This window comes from Electrona antarctica (assembly GCF_951216825.1).
Source record: "Electrona antarctica genome assembly, chromosome: 6".
Classification (NCBI taxonomy): domain Eukaryota; kingdom Metazoa; phylum Chordata; class Actinopteri; order Myctophiformes; family Myctophidae; genus Electrona; species Electrona antarctica.
The window spans coordinates 20688453-20709263 of record NC_136811.1 but is presented as its reverse complement, the minus strand read 5'-3'; the positions used below and the strand labels follow the sequence as shown (position 1 = coordinate 20709263).

The window sequence follows — 20811 nt, the reverse complement described above, 5'->3', positions numbered from 1 at the left end:
CCTAGACTGGGATCAAGTGTGGGTGGGAAGTAGCCATGGTTCACATGACGCTCGTATGTCATGTCATGATAATCATCATGACAGTCATGTTTCAGGGCTAGGTGGGAAGGGAACCATAGTGGGAACTAGTACTATGAACTATGAAGGCTTTCTGCTCTGCTGTGACAGTCATGTTTCAGGGCTAGTAGGTGGGAAGGGAATCATAGTGGGAAGTGCCTTTGGGGAACTAGTATGAAGGCTTTCTGCTCTGCTGGTGAGTGACGCGAGGGAAGTTACAATATATTCAGCCACCTACATCTCGCGAGAGTATCGCTCGTCGAAAGGAACAGATCTACAAGCTAACAACGCGTCGCGGCGCGTTGTTAGCTTGTAGATCTGTTCCATTTGGCAGCGCGACACCGTCGTACTACGCTGCTACGCAATCGGTCACAAACAAGCAGCGTTCAGGGGGATTGGACATTTTAGCCTTACATTTCCCCTTTCACTTCGGGCGTGCAGTTGTCCGTGCAGTACAACTGTAGAAGGAAAAGAAGCAGGGTGTGTACGTACGTGTGTGTTTGTGGATACGTACTGGCAACAGACAGCAGAGCTTAATGTTATTTCGTCCAGTCCACTGTGACTGTATGATATCAACAGATGTGTGTGTCACAGTAAAAGCACTGCGGTACCAGTAGGCTGCGTGGAACAGTGGTCAACTGGAAAGGTACGTTTAAATCCCTCTCTTCTTCTTGTGGTGGTAGACAGAGACAGACTGCAACGCCCGTTTGTGCGCGTTCGCATGACAGACTGACTGACTGTCATTTTCCAACCTAACCTTGAAATGCAGTTATACCCGTGGTATGTGTCAGGTTTGATCAATGTTTTCAATGTGTAACAGCATGGCATGAGCACTTATTATGACTGCGCATCCCTTGAAGTCAGTCTACTACTTGCTTCTTTAATAGCTCTGGCCCAGCTACTTGATTCTTACATCGCTGCACGGAACTGACGGAAGTGTATGTTTATTCAGAATTTCAGCAGCTCTTGAAATTGATCAGACTCACAGAGGCACATGGGGGTAGTTTGTTGGGGTTGGGTTGGGGCTATGTGTTTTTTGCAGTCACACAGGTCCAACTGAGTGATTGACATTGGTGTTATTTTGTTGAGAATTAAGATATCTTTCGATTACTCCAGTCCTCACTGATACTGAAGTTGGTGTCTCCTGCTAGCATATCCTTTGTTCAAGTGCAGTGCACGACACAGGGCACACAGAGAAAAAGAGAGAGATGTAAATTAGTTTACACACTCAACCAGCTCACAGGCACAGCTGTCTCCTTAACAGTGGTCGTCTGTTTTAGTAGCAGCAGTACCAACAACACAGTAAAACCCTGAGTCTCACACTTGGTAATGAGAGTGCAAAATGGCCCCAATGATTCCACATACAACACTATTATAGTGGGTAAGAGTCAATTTGTACACAATCAGAATTAAGTGAACACTGGGGAGTTAAACTACTCTGTATATTCACTGGACTGATCTGGTTTCCCATTGCTGCTTATGTGGTCATTGGTCAACAATGATGCTTTGATCCCTGTGGTCGGAATGTGATTTAGACCTTGATCCATGTGGAATGCCAATCACTGAATAGTCAGACACAGCTAAATGATCTGGTCTCACACTCTCTCTCACACACACACACACACACACACACACACACACACACAGACACAGACACAGACACAGACACGGTCACAGAGAGAGTGAGTTTGTACGTTGATGGCGTCAACAATTTTGTCATTGATGACGAGCTCTGAATGTGGCCTCTTACATTCGTTTTTGAATGGCTGTCAATGACATGCCTCACTACTGTGTCACTAAACTGATATTTGAAAACTTAATTTATAACGGTGAGTAAAGAGATGTGTTGTTGGACTTTCCTTGGTGGGCATATATTGGTGTGGTGGCAAGTTGCAACACTGTTGGTCAGTGTGAGATAATCAGCATTAATGCTTTCCTTGTTTCTGTTAGCAGTTCTGCATGGGCAGGGTAGGGCTGCCTGGCCAGCATACAGCACAGCATATCCCTAATTCATACTTTGTTGCACGACGGTGTCACTAATTGATGACTTATTTTGAAAATCAGTCATATTTTATGTATAATAAATTAGGCATTAGCCTAATAGCATTATACGATGATGACTGTACCCTGTTCAGCTATCATTGTAATTGTAATGCAGGAGGATACACCATGACAGTGCAGAAATACATTGTCCATCGACAGAAGGACTCAAGTCAGTAGAGTTTTGCATGTGAGCTGTCACAAATCGATCGTACAGGGTAGAAGTGTGCTCACGATTCACAATAGTGTTGCCTGCCAACTTTAACAAACCTCAGCAATATACAGTATAGGACATGGAGTAGGACAAATAAATATGCTATGATTATAATATCAATCAACAGCTCTGGAGTAGGAGAACAAATACAGGCATCCTCTGAAGAATGTGGACATCACCGTTTCCTGTGTGGCCCTGTGGCTTTATTATTTCTCATCATTTTGGGATTGGATAGAACCAACAAATATTTCCCCAAAATGTTCACTCCAGGATAGGGCCGGGGTGCTAGGGTTTATGAGTTTAAGCTGCTACATGATGTTGAACAAACGTACTACTAATACAAGTGTTTTATGTCGTGATGAATCTGGAATTCATAATTCTAAGTAATGTGTGCTACTGTGCTCATCTTGACTTTCATTTGGAGGTGTCTGTAGGGTGTCTGTGACTGTCTTCCACACCCGGTCCCATGTGGTGAGGGCCTTGCCATTTGCTATGTGCCTTCCTGTGGCTATTTGTATGACAAAGGAGTTTGTTGACATGAAGGAACAGACTGATTGATTAAAGGACTTGTCACTAAAATGTATGCATATTTCTGTTGACACCCTACACTCTGTAAACTGCTTAAAAGGTGAATCAAAATGGGACTCTTTGTCAGTCGGGCGTCAGCCCATGTGTGGAGCACGTCAGGCCACTCTGGCTGGCGTGAGCATTTAACCTGTATGCATTGCTGCGCTGTGTACTTGTGAAATAAACAACCTCATCTCTGATCTGCTGTCTGCCGTGTGTCACAACTTTTCTCCGGGGCTCTCATGGTTCAGATACATCAGTCGCGAAAAGTAGATTGCATTAATCTACCGTTTTGCTCTTCAAAACGACCAAATAAGCTTAATAAGGTACCATGACATGAGCCTAAAGACCTGATACATACATTCTGCTCTGGTCTTTACTCTGGTGACAATGACTGTGTTTTATGCTGAAACACGGAAGTCAATGTAATAAATGTTTCTGCTGTAATTACACATGATGACACTTCATGCATCACTCATGGATCAACGGTGACTCGAGCAGAAAGTAATTAGATGTTGGAGAAAAGTGAACTCATCCGAGGTTTGGAACCAAGAAGGAGGGGTTCCAGAAACGGAGAGCAGCAGTTGCATGAACTATGGATACATCTCATGGCAATTATTTTGTCTGTTGCACAGCATAATGACACAATATCTGTTACCAATAGCAAATATAAAATATTATTACAACTTACAGGAAAGGGTTACAGGCTGGAATCCAGTCCTATTCCACAGTAATAGCTATTGTTATTTGGGACTCAAAGACCAGTTTAATCAAATGGAAGATATTGAATGAGACTTTCTTTTCCCATTGAACTTTGCAGGAACATGGACGCTGCTGTTCCCCATCCTCTCCAGCAAAAGGGCTAGTAGCAGCCACCACCGGTCTGCACAGACTGAAACCTCCCTCTCTCCACCATGTCTACCAGCAGTCCCACCCACCAGATAGCCAGGGACTCAGCACCAGGGACCCCTATAGCTACTGCTAACAACCAGCATGGCCCAAAGGTCTACTGCAAGCTGTGCCTTAGTGAGCACCCGTCAGCAGCTACCAGTAGACTGCACACTTGCAACTGTGTCTTCTGCACACAGGTAAAAATACAACACTGTATTTAGCTTTATTCAGGCTGAGTGTCAGGCTAACTCTGAGGTCTAGCATGTACATGACAGACTGTTGGGAAATTGGCAGACACAGTCTTTCATTGGACAAAAGATAAATACATGTTATGTTGATCATTGGCATTCAGAGGTCTAAACCTGACTAATCTCTCAACACGGATTCAGAGCTCCGCAGCTGAATCTGTCGGCAACTCCCATTACAATGTGTAGAGTTCATGTGGTTAAGCAAGACACTTTATTGAAGGCAAGGCATTGTAGTAAAATATAGCAAAATGTATCTGTATATCTCTAATGCTGTTCGTTTTCTGTGTCCAGTGTTTGCAGCAGTATGTTCAGCTGTCCATCAGGGAGGGTGGAGGTGCACCTGTTACCTGTCCTGACATGGCCTGTCAAAATCTTGGTGCTCTGCTGGACTCTGAGGTATGGCCTGTTTGAAGACAAGAATATGTAGGCCAAAAGTGAACCCCCCCCCCCCCCCAAAAAGTCTGAAATGCCAAGGAATACAAAAATAGCTTTGGAGCATGAGCATGTACACATCAAATTAACACATTTTTTGAAGCTATATTGAATTAATTATACCAAAGATGCTGAGTCAGATTCTCAGAGAATCTGTATGACTGTGGATATACATGTTTAGAATGCTTAAATGTCATTAGATTTAAACATTTTGAAAGTTGAACTTGTTCAATTGTTTTAACAAGCTGGACACAATATGTTATGTATGCTGTAGAAACTAAACTCGTAACTTAAATGTCTAGTGTTCACAACACATACAGTATTTAGCTATGACAAACCTTAGAGTTGAGGATATGCCCTGCATAATTTGTCAGATTTATCACTTATCCCACTCTCTCCAACTTTTAGTTACATTTTTTGAGAAATTGTCTTCTTTATCTTTCAAAGGACTTTTCTAAACATGCGGTTCTTTACATTTTGTCTGGGCAGCACATTGGTGCCAAACTAGTACAAGATACACTCTAGCATTAATTGCTTTTAGCAAACAGGCCTACCAACTGTTGCAATATCTGGTCTTGCATTATAATGAATGCAAACCTCACTGTGCCACTTACAATATGTACTGTGCCAGCAATTTGATTACAGTTTTGCACTTGTCCTGTGTGGCCCCTTTAGCTATGAACCAATCCCAACCTTTATTTGCTAATATTATTTTGTTACTGCTACATTGTGTGTCCTTAAATCCATGAAAAAAAGAAAGAATATGACCATAGCTCGCTTTCTCTGTCTTTGCAGCTTTCCAGTCTGGCCCCAGCAGATCAAGTGGAGCTATACCAACGCTTGAAGTTCGAAAGAGGTAAGCGTAGTATAGTAATGTTAGCACACTGTTGACTGGTGAGAGACAGTAGGCTATTTCAGGCTTCACACTCACTAGAGACATTGTGCTAAGCAACTGAATTCTGAGCTTTACATGCCTGGCATATTGTTTGGTCATTGAGCGCCTTCCACCCGACATCTTAACCTAGATAAAACATGACCTAAACTCAAGTTTCTAGACACTGAACCTCACTGAATATCACCACAAAGCTACAAAACAGTGTTATTTAGTGATTACTTTATATTAAGATAAATTGAGGTGATGTACGGTGAAGTGTAACTCTGTTTGACTGTACCATAGTAGCTTGTGAGTTGTTTATGAAGGAGTATAATGTATATCCCTGTCTGAGAGAGACACAGAGTTATAAATTGCATTCTGCTATTTGGTTTGTCCTGAGGCTATTATACTGGTGGGAAAACAATACACAGTGAAACCAATAATAGTCATTGTTTTCTCTGGCCATAAATCATATGACATCATATTGGAAGCACTGTAAAGTGCAAAGTATATGCTGTTTTGTATCAGACCATCAGCTGTTATCGTTCATAATACATCTGTTTGCAAATCATCATATCCTTTAATCTTTGTCTTGGTTGCAAAATATTGTTTCTTTCCTTAAATGCTGTGACAAGAACATCTGAGATTATCTCTTAATTGTTGGCAAACCCTCACCTTCCTCTTTTGCAAGCTGTTGCTGTTGAAATCTGCAGAAGTTGTTTTTTGTGCCTCATAGAAAAACAATAGTCCTGTAATGCTACAACAGTGCAAATGTTAAATTTGCATTTTTGTCTGGGAGATTGTGAAATCTTGACTCATGTGACTAATATGATTCAAAAGCCTTGAAAAAAAGTGAAAAAGAAGTGTAACTCTTTTGTTTGAAAGAACTGTACAACATTTGAGATCCGACACAGAATAATAATTTGCTAAACTGTGATTCCATCATTTAATCCTCCTGGCTACTGTAGGTGTACAGCTGGACCCCAGTAAAGCCTGGTGCCCTGTGGTCGAATGCCAGGCAGTGTGCAGTTTGAGGCCTGGCACGGAGGGTCAGCCCACTTCTGTGAACTGCCCAACCTGTCACACTGTCTTCTGCTCTGGATGCCGAGGGCCCTGGCAGGACGGGCACACCTGTCCTGAGCACCAACCCATGATGTCACACTCCCATGAAAGCAGGTCAGTCATCAGTCACAGCTCCCTGCTGCCATAATCCCTCAACTGCACGAAATTTGTATTGTGCTGAAAACAGGACAGCAGTGCACTAATAATTCAATTAATTATGTTCTCTGTCTCCAGCTGCCTAGCAAACGTGAATAAATAATGTTGTTTACGGTTCCAAGATAAGTTTGTCTTTTGTTCAGTATTCGTTAGACCTCAATCGCCTCTCTCTATTTCACGGCTGTAGTACTGTGCCATGGCCATGCCAAACCGACTGAGCTCATTGGCTAAGCACTGGGTTTCCTTGTAATCCCATTGTTTCTCCGGTAATAAGAGGATAAACATTTAGCCTTTTGTTGTTCAAAATGCATTACTTTCTTATGCAGTGCACTACGGCCACTTGGATTTGTTGGAAAATCTTATAATGAGAAGGTACAATATTATAGAGGAATATTATGGGCTTTGGATTTGGGCTTGAGAACATGGCTTGCGGTTTACTTACTTACTCACATCTAAAAAAAATCCACAAGTGCTGAACAAAAATCCATACAAAGGAGAAGAAGGGATGTCTGATCACTGATCTTCATCGGGTCTGATCATCAGACCACAAAATCTGCTGGGAACTACAGATCAGTGTGCAGACTCCTCCTTTAAATTGTTTTTTTCCCATATCAGTTCATGTTTATTTATTTTAAACACTGCACAATACTAAAATGTTTGTCTTTGGTATACTTTTGTCTCCCAAAATAGTTAGCCCAGTTCACACAAGTGAGCACTTACTGCTGCTAAATAAAGATGACAAGCCATTCCTCTAGAGAGCACTGGGGCCCTCATGCCTTAACTCTTGCTCTTGTTCTGGTTCTTTCTCCCAGTCTCTAACACTATCATGTGTTATATCCAATATTTATATCTGTCCATTATTCTGTCCACAGGGCCCAGTCCAGCAGTGATTCTGACATGCCAATCAAACAGTGTCCTACGTGTGGCATTTACATAGAGAGGAACCAGGGTTGTGCCCAGATGTTGTGTAAAAGCTGCAAACACACGTTTTGCTGGTACTGCCTGCAGAATCTGGACGTGAGTGTATGCTATTATACATGTATGGTTAGTGGTTACACTGTGATTATCACAGAACTTGTTAGTGAGAGGTTATAATGAAATAAGAGTATACATAATCAATGTCTTGATTATGTATAAAGCTTTTGCTGTATTTTCTGGCTTAATTAAGTGTACTGTATATGGCAAATGCAAAACATTAGCTCTTATTTACTGCTTTACAATCTTTGGTCTGTGTTGGAATGCCCTTGGTGATCACTGTGGATACTGCTATCAGCTTGGGTCTGACTCTGAACATGCTGTTTGTTTGTACTTGCAGGGTGATATATTCCTGAGGCATTATGATAAGGGGCCATGCAGAAACAAGCTGGGCCACTCCAGAGCCTCTGTCATGTGGAACAGAGCACAGGTGAGGTTATTGCATATACTGTAGCAGTCCCCAAGTAGTAAGCCTTGCCGAGCCACGAGGCCCATAGCACAGGAGCCTATCTCCTCTTTCTACAAATACATCCCCTGGACATCCCCAATCCAACCCTTGATGCTGATTGCCAAAAGTCTCTAGAGTCTTTGGTATGACCCGGCCGGTGATCGAACCACAACCTCCCAACCTCAGGACAGACACATCTGGGGGGGGGGGGGGGGGGGGGGGGGGGGTACTAGCTAATCAGGACATCATTGGAGCGACCAGCATCAAACATTGCATGCACACAGTTGCACACTCCCAGTAGATCAAGGAAGACACTCCATGTATTGTTCAAATTGGCCACATGGTGGTGCTATAACAGGCCAATTTACATTTTGGTCTTTAAGTAGTGCAGTAGCAAGTGGCTAGTGTCCACTTTTTTACTGTAAAAGAAAGGAGAGAGAGAGAGCTGATACGTTGACATGTATCATGGACAGACAGACAGACAGACAGAATAAGGTATAGGGTCAGTATGAACAGTTGAACAGTTTGTGCTGTGATGAGATGCAGTATATTTGGAATGTTCTAAGCCAAATTCCAATACCCAGAATCTCGGCCACTCGCTCACTCTCACTCGATCACTCGGGGCATTCCAGCTTGACCCGGAAATGGTTAACGTTCCAATTGTTAATGTGCTCCATCGAGGAGGCGAGTGGAGCCGAGTGGAGGAGCCGAGTGGGCTCTCCGAGAGCGCATAGAACGGGCTCTCCGAGACCGCATAGAGCGAGTGTACATCAGGTGCAGGCTCGGTGGGGTATTTTGTCTCCTCGCGGCGGATTTCCGCATCATGTGTACATGTTTTTTTCCTTCTCAAGTGACATAAGTCCGCCTCCTCCACATGTGGCACAGAAAACACTGCTTGAAACCCGATATTATGCACACCCCCCATCCACTAGCTGCCGGCCGCTGCGGCTGAGTCGCTGACCCAACACACACACACATTAAACTAAAAAGCTTTGCTGTTTGTTGAAGAGACACATTTTCGCTGAATTAATAGAGCTTCAGAATGATAAAGTAGCCTATCTATAGCCTACATATGTGAAAGTGAAAGGACCACAACAAGCCACTGACTTTATTGCGTTGTGTGATATAAGCATAATAAAAGTAGGCTATAGGAATATATAGGCTATATTGTGCGGCTGTGCGCACCTCTAAAGCTATAGTTAATTTCTCTCTGTGACAATTCCTGTTATAGTGTCCGTTATTTGCAAAGATCGTCGGAGGAGGGGGGGCTGGGGGGGGGGTGATTTATACGAGCAAAAGGGAACGCGGGCTGCGGGCAGGTCAGGAATTCCCTTCACAATCATATAATATAAAAGTGTGCGCATCCTGGCGCTTATTCACTATTTCAGGATAGCCTTGCACATGTTACCATACACATTGACTTCGGTTACATGCACAAAATGATGATTTGTCTATTCTGTAGACTGTACGGCTCTGGGTTCGGAGTTCCAGTGATCCAGCTGTGTGACACTGTATTGTTCCACCACCTTTGCTTTGGCAATGTAAATGTATGTTTTCCCATGCCAATAAAGCCCTTTGAATTGAATTGAATTGATACACGTCATAAGTGATCGTGGAATGTGCCGTCGCTTTGAAATGACAGCGTAGTACATTCCGATTCTAGAGGCAAATCCACTTCACCACTCTGTCCTCGCATCGAATCCTCTCCTCCTCACTGGGGGCGGAGCTAAGGAGCGAGTGAAGGACGCGATGGGAGTGTGCGAGTGTGAAAGTTGCGGTATTGGAATTTGGCTGGTAGATCAGCATCAGTGACAAACATGTTAATAAAGACATCAATCAATCTTTTTGTGATTAGCTTGTAGATCAGTTCTTTGCAACATGTTTTAGGTTGTAGATCAGAATTGATCATTACTTTGCCATACATTGCTAGTTTGAAGATAATTTCTTTGAAATGCATTGGCTCTTTTTTTCTCTTTAAAAAAAATATTGGATAACTTGGAGGATGAGGACTCAAAAGCTGCTTTGTTGGGTCAAGATTACACCCCTTAGAAAATGTAGTATGACATACATTTATACTTGCAATTTCATTTCACATGAGTTGAGATGAGAGGATTACTGTTGACAAGATACTTTGTCTTGTATCCGTGCAACATAATTATTACATGCCTGTGCGATTAAGCTTGACATGTCAGGCTGCCTCAAACCTATTAAATATTGTTACATAAAAGAAAAACAATATAGTGATTGACACCACTTTATTCCTGGAGTTGTATATGACAACAAGAGTGCAACCAAATGTCCAGACTTGTCAGTTCACGGAAAGAACATTCAGAACCAATTACTTTTCAGTGGAAAAACACACCAGTGTCAGCCTTCTGATTGGTCCCTGACTGACTAACCAGCAGGCTCTTTCTGCCTTGTTCCGCCCTGGTTCCGCCTTGTTTATATTGAATTTGCTAAAACATCTTTTATGGAAAAAACTAAAAACAAACATGATATGCCCAGTCACCATGCTGCACCTGTGATGTTCCTTTTTTACTAACACCAAATTTAAAATAAGAATTGAGTGCACAGAATATCGATATGAAGCAACCGAAAAACATGTTATTTCAATGGTAATGATTGGAGAGAGAGGATTTTTGTCCAACCACGAAATGGAAACCAATGGGCGCGAAGAGGGGCACAACCACGGGCGGGACTTGACAAAGGGTGAATTTGTCAGCTTGTTTTTTTTGTTTTTTTTTAGGATGGATTTTTGTGGTGAGATGTATTATTTACCTTCTCATAGAGAAGAATATTGTTTATTTATTTATTTTTTCAACAATGTATTTATTTTCCTTTTTTACACACAGAAGACAATACAAATATACAAAAAAACAACAACTATGAACATTACAAGACAATTACTGATATAAGAAAGCAAAACAACAATAACCACAAAACAAAACAAAAACAACAACAACAGCACTACTCCTCTTCAGCTCCATCCATTAAATGTATTTGTCAGCTTGTTGAGCAGTTCTTTGTGATGCATTGTTGGCTGGTAAATCAGTTATATAAGACACGTTCGCTTATAGATAAGTTATTTACAACACTTTGTTTCTTTGCTTGTAGATCGGTTATTTTTGGCAAGTGACACTCAAAATATATATTGGTAAATTGACGTTTTGATTTATTGTGGCCCTCCACAGGTGGTGGGTATCCTGGTTGGAGTCAGTGTTATCGTGTTGGTGACTTCACCACTTCTCCTGCTCGTCTCACCCTGCATTCTGTGCTGTGTGTGCAAACCCTGTCGAGGGAAGAGGAAGAAGACCAAAAAGGCCCTCAGCCAGCCAGACGCAGGCCCATCATAATAAAACATTGTAGAATGTCTTTTTATCCCCAAGGTGTAATATGGATAAAATGGACAAACCTACGAAAACACTGGAACCCTTTTGATTCACCGAATGACTTGCAATTGTTTTCAGATGCTTAAAGCTGCTATAAGCAATAATAATATAATATTTTTTTTTGTATTCAGACAGCCAGCAATGGGTAAAACGCACCCCAATTTTGTTTTGTCTCTGTGACACATCTAGGGGCCACAATCTGTATTCAAAGATGTTCCTAGAAGCTTTGTTATTGGTCGGGAAAAAAAGAACAGGTCGAAATGACTAACCAATCAGGAAGTCGACAGGCAAATCGACCAATGACAAAGCTTATAGGAACAGAGACTACATTACTCATTGCTGGTCATTAAAATGTTGACATATTATTGCTTATAGCTACTTTAAGTAATGGGGCAGTTGAACTTTCTCAAGAAGTCATGGGAATCAATGAGCAGAGAATTCACAGCTGAGGACATGAGAATTCTTGGGACAAAGCTAGTGATACAGTGACAGTTATGGAGGAAAAATGGCACACAGGGTGCCAGGGCATGAGCGGAACCTAGCCCTTCACTTTCTGTACCTATCACTGTACACTTACCAAGTTGTTTAAAGAGGCACAAGAAGCTGGATATTGCCCACCTCCCACACTTGCACAGACGCATGCAGTAGTTCAGTAAAGCCTGATTTATACTACGTTGTATGAATGTGTTTCTTGCCACACCAAGTGACACTGTATGACAGAGTATGAATTAAGCTTAAGACTTAAACACTATCCTCATGTGCCAAATGTCATGATGCCAAACCAGTCTTTGTTAGGTGCACAAGTGCCTCACCCTACAGTGCCTGGTATTTGGTGGTATTTGTTTTGCCTTCTATTTCATCCAGTTTTATGCAAAACCTTGGGTGGTGTTGGAAATTAACAACAGTTTATGTAGGGGCAAAACTCCCTATATAAAACAGTTTCTCATAATGTGAGAAGACAATGTCATCATATTGTGCACTGTATTATGTGCTGGAGAAATATTATAGGGCTTCAACCGTGCACAGGGACATACTTTAAGTGTTTGATGTTTTCACCTGGCATATGTTCCAGACCAAAGGCTCTGATGGATAATATGTAGCCTACGTGTAACTGTTGTAATGAGTGTAAATATGTATTTATGGATTATGTGTGTATGGTGTCCTGGTATCGTTTATATTTCTCTGTTGATGTTTCTGCATCAAATATTTTCTAAAAGTGCCATTGTAATTAAAATACACATTGAACATGCATTAACTAGTAATTCATCTTTTTTCTTCACATTTATAAAATACTTTATGGCTGTGTGAGTATGTATGTATATATATATATATATATATATATATATATATATATATATATATATATATAGAGAGAGAGAGAGAGAGTCTCTGGTGACACCTTGAGTCAAAAGACGGAAGTGCGTCGTTTTATTGGCGCAGAAGGCAGGCGGACGGACGCGATCGAACTTTCACCCCGACCAGAAGTTGTTTGTGACCAACTTGTGAAAGCCTGGAAATGGCATCGGAGAAAGAATTCTTTGAGGGTAATGATCAGTTTGTTTAACAAACCAAAAGTGCTGCATATAAATGATCTGCAGCAGTGAATGTATGTGCTGTCTGCCTGTCTGTTTCACAGTAGCCTACGGCGTGCATATTGAAAGAGCAATCCTTCGGTTGGTGTCATTAGTTTATGAACTCAAAACAGTGTCCCGCTGATGTTTACAGATATGATTTAACCTTAGCATCTCATATCTGTACAGTTTAGAGTTTTGCAAAGTGTATATCTACGGTCCTACACTATAAATTAACGTTATCAATAGGCTTATGCCTATGGCCTCGGCCTGTGTGGAAAAAATAGTTAACAGCAGTGCAGCTTGTAAACTGACTTTCTTGCACAGGCATTCCAAAGATCCTCTTTCAGCCCGATGCTGGAGCTCAAGATCTCCTGTGCTTCAAACATTACAATGCACAACAGGTACGATCTCGTTCAACAACAATTAATTGTTGTAACGTTTAACTTGTAAAATGGTGTGTGTGTGTGTGTGTGTGTGTTGAAGTTCCCTGTGTAGCCTATACTGTGTATCCCTATACTGTAGGTTCTGATGGGTAAGACGATGGAGGACTGGCTGAGGTTTTCAGTCTGTTACTGGCATTCTTTCTGTGGAACTGGTAGGACAGTGATTCTAAACCCTTTTAATTTCAGTTTGATTGATATATGCATGATTAGACAATGGGCCCGCATTTGATTACAAGAAGAAGAATAACTCTGGGATCCAACTACACTAAACTCAATGTTTTTGGGTCAATTTGGTTCCATTTCAGAGTTACAGACTCGTCCATTGGTTCCTAACTATCAATTTATTATTGAGCTGGGGTCCCCCTGGAACCCCCATGTCTTTCAGGTGTCATCAGGGTAAACACAGCTGCAGCTAAATTAATAGTGGGTACATTTGATTTGGGTATACAAACCCAGCTGTCTTTACCTTAATTGCTATGACACATCTGCGAACAGGGTTCATTACCCTATCTCTTAAGCCTAATTTATATTTTCTCATATGACAGTGTTGTCGTTTTTCAGCTTGTTGAAATGTTTTGCCATTGAACTGACAACATTGTATGACAATTCATAAATTAGGCTTCATGCTGCCGTGCTGGGATTCTTATATTTAAATCCTTATTGGGGGTTGATATTTGAAATATTATGTTATTTATTTGTGTCATTTGTTTCCATGCATCAGGTGCTGACCCTTTCGGGTTTCCAACCCTTCACAGAGCATGGAATGAAGGAACCCCCATGGAATCAGCCAAGAAAAGGCTCCATGCTGCTTTTGAGTTCTTCACTAAACTTGGTGTACATTTATGAGCTCCTTACCCTACATTATGTCCTTATACGGTTTGATTGATTGAAGTATTTATTAACAGTTTGCAGAATTACAGTACATTTCAAGCACAACTCAATATAAAAATACGCAAAGTCCCCTGATCAGATTAGTCACATTTTCATTTAATAAAAGCTGATATTTCCAAGTTTATTTACATTGGAGATTCACACGTGAAAAATGTACATACTGTACAACACAAATTATATAAACAAGGCAAGTCTAGTACTGCATGTCCACTATGTTGTGCATATCTTGCATGAATTAAGATGTTGATGATCTTTAGTTAATAAGCATTGTTTATGGCCACCTTTTATTTCAGTGTTTTATTATAGTCATGTTCCTTACTGGTTTGTCTCAGAGCAGACTAGGAATCATAACCTGGGTTGAGTCTTTCACACCCACTGCAAACAAGGGTCTTACCTGGGTCATCATTACTTTGGTTTGAAAGAGTTATAATGGATACCACATCACAATGAACTGGCCATGTATTTCATATGACATTTAATGACATCTGCTTGTGTTTGTACTTTGTAGGTGAAATATTACACTTTTCATGACAGGTAATTTAATTTACTTAAACAAGTATTTTGTTCAGGTTCAGGTTTATTTGTCATATGTATACAGAGTATAAATACAATAAATTATTTTGCTCAGAGTTCTCAGTCTTGTATTGAAGGAATGGTTACCTGTAGCTGTTTGCTTGCTTGCATAGACACTGAGTATGTTGCAATGAGATAGTGTTAATAATTGTCTGGATACAGGGATTCAAGGCTCTAACTTGCATCATGCATTTTAGACTGCACCTTAACAAAGAACCTAATTTCCACACATTTAAACATGCATTTGTTAATGCAATTGTTAACCACTTCAACCCTCTATTTAGTTGGCTGGTGTCCCCCAGTGGTGTATAGTTGGCCCCCTCCTTTTTCTCTACACCAAATCTCTTTACTGAAAATAGCTGTGAGTTTGTAAATCTGTTATATTCAATGAACAGGCTTCATGTGGTTACGGTAAATATAACATACAAATAGAACATACATGTTCACCATCTTTCCCCAGAGATATGGCACCAGAAGGATCCAGTCTAGAGGAGTCCAACAGGAACCTGGATGAGATGACAGATCTGGCTCTTCAGCTGCAGAACCAGACTGGGCTTAAGGTTCTGTGGGTCACATGCAACCTGTTTGCTCATCCAAGGTCAGTTTAGTCTCGGTCTCACTGTAAATCCTGCTTTATTAAAGGACCACTTCACCACTTTTCAACCTATCTTCAAGGTTTCTTTATTTTGTCTCCCGAGGGAGAAATTTGTCTTGGACAAAATTTGTCTTGTTCATATAATTGGTCCTCAGGCCCATCAGGACAAGAGATTATTTCTTATTCAGATCACTTCCTTCTAATGCTTAGGGATGCTAATATACCTCTCCCAGGTACATGAATGGTGCAGCCACCAACCCTGACTGCCATGTTCTGGCCTATGCTGGGGCACAAGTGAAGAAAGGACTGGATATTGCCAAGAAGCTGGGAGCTGAAAATCTTGGTAAGAGCGAGATGATGGGAAGCCATCACATCTCAAATAGGAAAGAATATACTGCACACTCAGTGTAACTCCATTTAGATTCCAATGTTTTGACAAGCTGAGTGTGCAGTATTCTTCCCTGTTTGAATCTAGCTGCCAGTACCATCTCGTAAAGACTGTAGTGTGTGTTTATGTACTTGGTAAATAATAATACTATAAAATAATATTTTTCTAATGTTATACTTTTTTATCCTCATAGTGTTCTGGGGTGGCAGGGAGGGCTTCCACTCCACACTGAACACGGATGTTGCTGCCGAACTGAAACACATGGCCAACTTTTTCAAAATGGCTATCAGTAAGTAATGAGACTATGCTACAGATTCTTAACCTTGACATGTATTGTTTACTTTAATACTGTAAATGCAGGTGTAAAAGCACTGTAAAAGCACTGTGTGTGAAGCGATGCAAATGTAGTGTGTAATGATGATGTGATTTTTGTTCTCCCTATAACCAGAGTATAAAGAGAAGATTGGGTTGAAATGCCAGTTCCTCATCGAACCCAAGCCTAAAGAGCCTTGTAAACACCAATATGATTATGGTACGATTTCGCATATTGAAAAGAAAAAGGCAGTTGCAAATCTTAGCCATAGAAGTGGACACATTGTTTCAGAGATGAAGCTGTGATGATCAATTCATTAATTTAATATGTTTCTTGTGTGTATGTCCTTTCTAGATGCAATGACCGTCATTGGCTTCCTAAAGACTTATGGCCTGGACAGTCACTTTAAGTTAAACATTGAGCCCAACCACACCACTCTGGCAGGGCACTCCTATGAGCATGATATCCTCATGGCCTCTGCGTAAGACGTCTTTCTTGACTACCTGATCTAATCATTCATAGTCGTACCATAAAATGTACTCTTTGCAAAGTAGTGAACAATCTTGCAGAATGTTCAGATGTAAAGATTAGAGTGCAGTAACCGTTTTTATGAATGTACCCAAAATGTTTCTAGTATAGCTTCTATTCTATCTTTTCTGCTGGGCAGGTTTGGCATGCTGGGCTCAGTTGACTCCAATACAGGCTCTCCTGACCTGGGCTGGGATACGGATCAGTTCCCCATGGACATCAAGAACACCACCTTGGCCATGAAGGTGAACCATTAGAACAACCCATCAAGACCTGAGGCCGATTCTAAAAACGGCTTCTAGTTAGTTTTTGTTTCTGAAAAACAAAGAAAGAATAATTATGTTGCTATATGTAAGGGACATATAAGGGGCATAGACATTAGATGGTGGGCCAGAACACAATCAATGGCTAATTTAGGACCTCGAACCTGCCACCAACAACATCTATCTACAGTATAAATGTACCAAGTGTCTGTATGTATGTCTGTAATCCACGTAACTCGAGAACCGTTCGCCCCACCGACTTCAAATTTAACACACGCGTTCCACACCACCACAGGGATTGTAGTGTACTGTCGAGTCCGTCGGACACACTGTTGTCCAGAACCAGCACAAAAGCCTCTGCCCGGCCTCTGGACCTGATCACCCCTACTGTATATCTCCATATATGGAGCTGGCCTGTTCTGACATCACATATCTCCATATATGGAGCTGGCTTGTTATGACATCACAATGATTGTTCTGACATCACAATGATGTTCTGACATCTGCATAGACATAGATATTTGGGCATGCCTGACAAAGGAGACATATAACTGGGTGGGGCATGCATTTCCAACTTGCATCGTTCCAAGTAGGCCAGTCCCCTACGGGCACCGCTCTAGTTATATACAATAATAACTATATTGTTATAAAGGTTAATACTTAAAGATGTATGTGTTTTAACCATTGATAGAAAAGCATGTGTAATCAAATGTTAGGTCAGGTGCGCACAGAAATGCTTACCGGTATGTAATTGTTTTTGTGCAGGCCTCATCCTTGAATGTGGAAGATATTTAGTTCATCAAAAAGTTTCAAAAGAACATTTTATCTGGAGACAGAGTGATACTGCTTTTCGAACAAGAGCTCTTTCATGGTTCAAGGTCTTTTAGAATGGAGAGAAATAATGTGAAACACAGCTTTGTTTTTAGTTTTTAGTTTTACGTGTGAGATGTTTTTCATAATTCAAACAAGGGAAATGGAACTATTCATTCATCCTACCCAGTTTCATCAATTCAAAGCTTTTGCTGTGATGCTGTCCATATCCTACCTGGACTGTCAGTCAGCTGTTAATACTCTCTCATGAGTTAATTTGCCAGGCCAGATATTATCGCTGGCGAGACAGTTCTGGCCCACGGGCCCCTGTTGCCTACCACTATATATCGTCTCCGTCCGGAAAAAATGCTACTTTTCAGGACTAAAAGGAGAAAAGTATTTCGAGCTTGTGGATCTGCTACTTTTGATGCTTTAGTATGACGCTGTAGTATGATCAAGTAGAGTTAATTTACGAAAAAACACCACATTTTTCAATATGGATAAGAGTTTTCTGACAACAGCAATTTATAGCAACAACTAAAATGACACGGCAGTTCCCAGCTTGAAAGGTATAACAATGTATAGGTGTAGTGTGTCTAAATGGGTTTATACAATACAAAATCAAAACAAATATATTGACGAATTACTTTCTAAGAAGATTCGGTCAAAAATGTAAAAAGAACCACCGCTCATCTGCTGAAAAAACTTAAGTGAGGTGGAGTCACAAAATGATCATGAGAAAAATAAAGGGAAGCTCCGATTCGGTAAAAAAAGAAATCTATATATATCTATCTGTATCTATGTATCTATATTTTATTATAGATCTATTCTCTCTCTCTCTCTCTGCATCTGTCCTCTTCTGCATCTTGAGGCGTGTTGGTAGACTCCCTTTGTTCTGAAAAATAAATAAATAAAAATTGTTAACTGCAACATAAATGTTAGCTGACTCATGGGTTCAAGTATGTGTGTGTGTGTGTGTGTGTGTGTATATATATATATATATATATATATACACATACTTGAACCCATGAGTCGGCTAACATTTATGTTGCAGTTAACAAAATATCGGTCAAATCCGACAAAGCAATCTAAATCACTCTGCTATCACTGAGTTTTAGTCGGTTGCTGGGGCTTGCTATTCTATCTGGCAGTATAGTATTGCACAAAAGCATTTGTTTGAAGGGATATTATTTTTTTTACTTTTTCCAGATTATTATTGAACAAGGTGGCTTGCAGCCAGGCGGTCTGAATTTTGATGCTAAGGTACGTAGAGAGTCCACAGACCCTGAAGATCTGTTCATTGCTCACATTGGAGCCATGGATGCATTTGCCAGAGGGCTCAAAAATGCTGTACGCATCATTGAAGAAGGGGTTATCACTAACATGGTGAAGGTATGTGGCAACTGCTAATAATTCCCTCTAATGTATTGTATAACAATCATTATATTACATGCCATTACCATATGACGTCTGCTCTGCTGCATACTATTTGTGTGATTTCAACAGGAGCGCTACTCCAGTTTCAGCCATGGAATTGGTCAGAAAGTGGAAGATGGAAGTGCATCATTAGAGGAGCTAGAGGTAAAGTGGCTTCACATCTTATTTGTGGAATTGTTGTATGTTCAGTGCATTTATATCATAGCCGATCTACAAGTTGTACAGTGTCAGCAAAGTTTAAATCAGGCTTTCGTCAAACGAGGGGCTAAAGTAATTTACTCATTCTGTGCACCTACTATAACATGCAATAGTGTAGTCTAAACTGTTATTTTTTTGTTTTGTTATTAGGACTTTGTCAAGCAAAATGGAGAGCCAATGGTGACATCAGGGAAGCAAGAAAAATATGAAGCCATCTTTAATCACTACATATAAGAGTATTTGGCTATTTGACCTTTAGTGCCAAGTGTGTGCAGATGTCTTTCAGCTGTGAAAAAAATAACTTTCTGTAGGTTAATAGTATTAGTGTAAATAAGAACTGTATTTCAGTGTTTTCTGTTAACGATTAGTTATTAATGCAGTCATAACATTGTAAAATGTAAAGACAATAATAATTTTTACATTAACTGTTGGTTTAAAGTAGTCTAATTCCACAATGATGTATTAAAATCCAGATATAATTTCTCACTGCCAGAAGGATGTGGCGAGGATCTATGCGGCGGGCCTTCTCGTTGTCGTGGGCAGCATAGAGCATAGGGAAGAGGGTTCAAAAAAATCTTGGGAATGGCACTAAAGAAAAAAACATGATACAAAATATATTAAAGAAAATTGGGAAACAGAAGGTAACATCAAACGACGACTGGTCTGAGATATGTAAATTCCAATGGAAATGTACTAATTCACATGCATGGAGGGAATTTTGCTGTCTTTATAGTAAATTATATCTATAATATGGAACCGATCACTTTCTCTCTCAGAAGGAGAAATGTATAAAGTTTTGGTCTAATGGGTGAAATATGTAATACCTTTGTGACCAGATTTTGTAGTGGCAAGGATTGAATGACTGAAAATACTGTCTTATGTGTGTGTTCTTTTTTTAATTATTGCTCACAACTTCATATACAGTACTCTCTCATGAGTATCATAGGCCTATCTCACAGCCCGCTTTCCACGCCCACTTCCGGTAAATAGTGGTGTCTTTAACATGAGCATTTACACGTTTTTTTCTCTGGAGAATCTAAGTACATTTTCTAATGTAAAAATGTGACAGACCAATATTATTATGAAGCAAACAAGATGGTAAATCAGGTCGAACAGATAGAACAAACCTTACCTTGAGAAAACAAAAGTTGTAGACTTCTTAAATTACCCCTGTTAACATGTAGCGTCTATGGAGTGACGTCACGCTATCACCACTAACCCCGAAAGGGGGCGTATTTAGGGGGGCGGGGAAATTCTGTGAGATAGGCTTATTGTCTCCACCAGGCCGAAGGCATGGAGAGAGAGTATGTTTTGCACTCCGTCTGTGTGTGTGTGTGTGTGTCCGTCCGTCCTTCCGTCCGTTACCAGCTAATCTCCGGCACCGTTAACCCGGTCGATGCCAAACTTTGCACACACATTCCCTGGATGCCAACGATGAACCTCTG

The 20811-nt window shown here is 40.7% G+C and overlaps 2 protein-coding genes across 2 annotated transcripts; both read left to right on the top strand.

The window, feature by feature from the left end:
* The first annotated feature begins 380 nt into the window (after positions 1 to 380).
* rnf144b (ring finger protein 144B) lies at positions 381 to 12604 on the top strand. The gene is made up of 8 exons (XM_079502666.1): positions 381 to 703; positions 3699 to 3966; positions 4309 to 4413; positions 5245 to 5305; positions 6292 to 6499; positions 7414 to 7558; positions 7857 to 7946; positions 11156 to 12604. The coding sequence occupies exons 2-8, from the start codon at positions 3793 to 3795 to the stop codon at positions 11315 to 11317; spliced, it is 945 nt and encodes a 314-aa protein (XP_079358792.1). The 5' UTR covers positions 381 to 703; positions 3699 to 3792; the 3' UTR covers positions 11318 to 12604.
* A 158-nt stretch (positions 12605 to 12762) lies between these two features.
* Positions 12763 to 20242, top strand: LOC306924795 (xylose isomerase-like). Its single transcript, XM_079503443.1, has 14 exons — positions 12763 to 12897; positions 13252 to 13328; positions 13450 to 13522; positions 14092 to 14204; positions 14770 to 14795; positions 15295 to 15432; positions 15663 to 15772; positions 16011 to 16106; positions 16266 to 16349; positions 16485 to 16611; positions 16798 to 16903; positions 18941 to 19123; positions 19238 to 19312; positions 19517 to 20242. Exons 1-14 carry the CDS (start codon positions 12870 to 12872, stop codon positions 19598 to 19600), a joined length of 1320 nt encoding a protein of 439 aa, XP_079359569.1. The 5' UTR covers positions 12763 to 12869; the 3' UTR covers positions 19601 to 20242.
* Positions 20243 to 20811: the final 569 nt, after the last annotated feature.